The 4,711-nt window shown below is 33.0% G+C and overlaps 1 protein-coding gene across 1 annotated transcript in view; it reads right to left on the bottom strand.

Annotated features, from left to right (window-relative positions):
* Nucleotides 1,466-4,711, bottom strand: part of LOC107639168 — a gene marked incomplete in the record, with an annotated part of 4,010 nt that continues 764 nt past the window's right edge. Inside the window, 2 exon segments of the mRNA XM_021121057.1 lie at nt 1,466-1,981; nt 3,410-3,567. Of these exon segments, the coding sequence (XP_020976716.1) occupies nt 3,440-3,567 (128 nt within the window).

Here is a 4,711-nt window from a genome sequence, read left to right as displayed (position 1 = left end):
TCATAATTATGAATAATAAAAAATATAATTAATTTAAATATAAGTGAATATAAAACTAAAATAATATCTAAAAAAATTATTGTGCGATTTTACTATATAATTAATAATTAGAATATGAAATAATAAGGAATAACATAGCTTAGTGGCAAGGAGAGCATATAGTATAAGTGGATCGAGGTTCAAACTACATTTTCATCGATTTTGAAATTTTCTCTTAAGTAGTTTGATTGGATCGATTTTTCACCCGTTTTCATCGGTTTTGACCGATTTTCACGGTTTAACCGATTCTTGACCTTAAATAAGTCTTTGGACTGAATCGGACCAATTGAAAATTTAGTTCACCGATTTTCTGGTCGAACCGGTCAGTCCGTTCTGATTTTTACAACTATAATTTAGACTTTGGATACAATATAAAAATAATTTTTGTTTATTTATTATGTTAACAATATTTTTCTAACACTTTTACTTTTACTATTAAAATTTTGTCACACACACTAAAAAATAAAAAATATCTTTTTCTAACTTAATGACACCCAAAAAAAACTCTTATACATGTATTCAATTATGTAATATTATTTTTGCAAAAATAACTATCATTTTCATTGACGAGCCGAATACTTATTCAAAAGAACAAATATGATTTACCAAATGTATAAATATTTTATAGAATAAATTACCATTTGTACCCATAAAAGATACAGACGCTAACAAAGGTACCCATATAAGAATAAAACGACAATTGTAATCACGGCAGATAGCCTCCGTGTGCCAAGAGTCCCCAGATATTGGTTATGTAATTGGTCCGTTAGGATACTCTTGGCAAGCCATCCTCCGTATTTACAATTATCGTTTTATTTTTATATAGATACATTTGTCAGCTCTTATATAAATACATTTGTCAGCGTCTGTATCTTTCATGACTACAAATGATAATTTATTCATATTTTATATTATCAATGCATCAAAATTAACTTTAAAAGATAATAAATTAATAACATAAATTAACACAGGTTCCATTTGAAAAATAAATCATTGTTAGAGAAACTCATTTGTATTCATACTCTAAAAACATGGACGTAACCTAACCTATATGTGTTCATACTCTAAACCCTATTTAAACTCATTTGGGAATACAATTTGTTCCCACTTGCTCTTCAACCAAACATGCCCTTAAAAGTAAAATATTAGTCTTGTTAGAACTATTTAATCTATCATATCAACATTATCAACAAAAATTTTTCAATCATATCAACATTAATTAGTACCCTAATTACATGACATTTCTGGTGTGAGGATTTTGAGTAAACACCTACAATAGCATTATCTTTTCATAACAATGAATAGCATCTTAAAAACAATATTCATGAGCTTAATAGTTTAATTTTCCCTAGCAATAACTCGCCTGCAATTTCAACGAAGTTCAACAACGTTCATGCAAACCCTGTCAGAGTTAAACGTACCAAAATAACAACATAAAAGCACTAAATTGTGCAGGTTCATATCCAAATCACAAGAATACTGAAAGAATCTTCTGCTTCATTAGCTAAATAAATACATACATTCCTACCTTAGAAATGATTCAAGGTTACAACATTGGTAATATATTCAGGCTAAGCTGGTTAAAACAGATCAATGCTGAGTCTCTAATACCAAGTAAAGCAAGGATAGATTAGGACAGATTCTTCCATAGGCACAAAATGAACACCCCATCTTTAAACACTCGCAACAAAGGCGAGTCCCACTAACTTTATTCAAGATACACTCCCATGCGAGTGTGTCCAAATATGCCGCAATGAACTTGTACCCATGAAAGAATTTTCCCGTAGCGAAGGAAGGGCTAATCCCGAATAAACAGTACTGTATCTCATACGAATTTCCATTTGAGTGCATGGCTTTCTCAATCTCCAAAAGAGCATTTTATTTATTTTCAGTTACTCTCTTTTTTCTTCTTTTGAATGAGGTAGGTTGCACCATGAAAACCCTGCAAAACTAGAGGAAATCTCAGTATTAGAACAACTGGGGTGCAAAAGACCATGCTCAAAAATCAAAATACGTGCAAGATTCTAAACTACAAAACATACCATTACCAGCAAAAGATTTCTCCCTTATCTTAATTTTGATTTTAGAAAACATTTGTTTTGGGGCTGAGTTTGGGGGGAGACTGAAAACAGAGGGAATGACTTCGAGTGGAATGACCAAAGCTATGTAAACAATGTTTGAAAGTAGTTTTACAGTAAGTAGTAGCATGGTCAAGGAATGAAATGACTACAAGAACAATAACAAAACCATGTCCCACTAGGTAGGGAAGGAATGAAATGACTAGAGTTAAGTAAAACATGTTGACACAACCAAACAAGGGCCGGGCATGATTTAGTCCAAACATTGAGCCATGCCCTTCCACCCTTCATTAAACACACTAAATTTGTTCAAAAATACATGTCATTCTATGAAAATTAGAAATCTTATTGAATCTTTTAGTCCATTAATTTAGAATTCAAATTTTAATCTTAGTTTACAAATATTAATCATCAATATATCATGCAACATTCTGACCTATAAAAACATATCATTGCCAACAAAAATTTTCATTTCACATTGATATATCAGTTACTAATATGTTCCCTAGACACAACAAACTAAAATAAAAATAAAAATCAGTTAAGTATTTTCCCAGTAGCAGAGATTGGCCATCAGGCTTAAAAAAAACTTCTGTAAATATGCTGCATCAAAATATATACTGCCCGTTTTTGGGAACCTTGTTTGGGTATAAACACATGTCAAACAAAGGAAACACCTGCATGTAAATGTAGCTATTTACACCTTTTAGTTTCTTCTAGTACTGCATGCACTCACGCTACTAGTACATACCCCCTCATGCAAAGGGAACACTAGCACTCAGCATTATATCAACAAATTGTCATACAGTTGAGTATAAAATACCAACCCAATAATGCCCCTGTTCTCATGTCTATTGTTTAAATTAAAAAAAGAACAAAAAACAAAATAAAAAAATATATATATCATGAAAAGTTAAACACGTGCAATGTACAGTAAAACCATGTCCATTGACACATATGCTAATATTGGTGGCACATCTTTCAGCAGTTCTTAACCACAAAATTACTATGGGATGTTTAGCTGAATTTCTTACTCCTGATGCAAATCTGCTAGAAATGGTCTTCCCGAGAACTTATCAAACCACATTCGTATGGTTGATTGACAATCACAACACTACAACAAGCCAACTGATAATCTGATAATTTGATATTAGTAGTAGACAGGGAGGCTATTTACACACTTTCAAGCTTTTGATAGTACATGATATTGCACACAAACAATTAGCAAAAACACGCATTTCAGCAGACTGATATCGGTATGCATCATGGTTCCAAGATAAAGAACTGCTCACCACAGCAACTTGCTTGGCTAAGGTACTGGTTCATCCTTCCTCATCTTCATGGGCCACAGTATCTGAGATTGTCAGAACTTTCACTTTCACCATTCCCTCCATCCCTTCTGGTTTATTTAACTCCACATCAGTATCTCCACCATCTGCTTGATTTTTCTCTGAAGGCAGAAAAACAAACAAAAATTGTGTGACTTCATCAATCATAATATTTCCACACTTATAGATTAAGATTCATTTGTAGCATCATATCTATAATATGTATTGAATACAGTGAGCCTAACATTCAGAACAACTACTTTTGGCCGAGACTTGCATATAGAAAAAAATCTCTGCCAAATGCTGGAGGTTCATTAACCAGTCAGCAACTTCCCTTAGGGTACAAGGCCAATCCATCCCCATTACAAGAACCAACAGCAGGCACTATCATGTTTTTATTGTTTTACTAGGTAGTATTGGTTACAGGAATCCGCTAACATAAAACATGAGCAGAAGATTGACAAAGTGGTCAAACAGGCCAATATCCCTTAGGAATGCACAATTTTATGAAGGGTGCATGCTTAATTGGCCAAGAATGAATTTTGGCAATTAACATTGTAATCTTTACAAGAAAATGCAGGAACATGGCCATCATGGTCATTCATACTGGAAAAAGTGTCATAGTAAAGTTGAATAAAAAGACCCAACCGCATATCATCCCAAAACAACTCCAGCTTCATATGAGGTTTGTTGAAATTCATTGTGATGTTCATACCGGTGTAGTGCAACAATTTACAAATTATGAGGATAACATGTGTACCCTTTTTTCCCTTCCTGAAGGAATAAAAATACCAAGTGTAATCTTTACCAAGAGATGTCGATGCATGTTTTTTTAAGAAATAAAAATGGAGGAGAGTCAGGTTAGATTTCATCATACCATAGCAAAAACGAATGTTATTTTCCGTTAGATCAATCAAACTAAACCAAACCCATATCCTAGAATCATATTCATCCCTACATAAACTTCTCCAGCTTTGGGGGAAAAGGGTTCCAGTGCATTCATAATTACCATGATCTCAACCAAGGAATCAACCTAAGATGAGGGCTACAAACCAGCCCACATTTCTAGAAACGCTACGAATTTAATGCGGAAACCACAAAGAAGTTCTCATTTTTTCGTATCATCCATCAGAAAATACCAAAACAAAATGAACCCGAAAGATGTACCTAACAACGATGAAAATTGAAAACACGAAATTTTTTTAAAATTTCTCAATAAACGAAGAATTCAAATAAAAAAAGAAAAATTGAAAAGGGAGAAGGGGG

Source organism: Arachis ipaensis, chromosome B04, assembly GCF_000816755.2.
Source record: "Arachis ipaensis cultivar K30076 chromosome B04, Araip1.1, whole genome shotgun sequence".
Taxonomy (NCBI): domain Eukaryota; kingdom Viridiplantae; phylum Streptophyta; class Magnoliopsida; order Fabales; family Fabaceae; genus Arachis; species Arachis ipaensis.
Note: the sequence above shows the minus strand (reverse complement) of the source record. Positions and strands in the feature narration are given on the sequence as shown.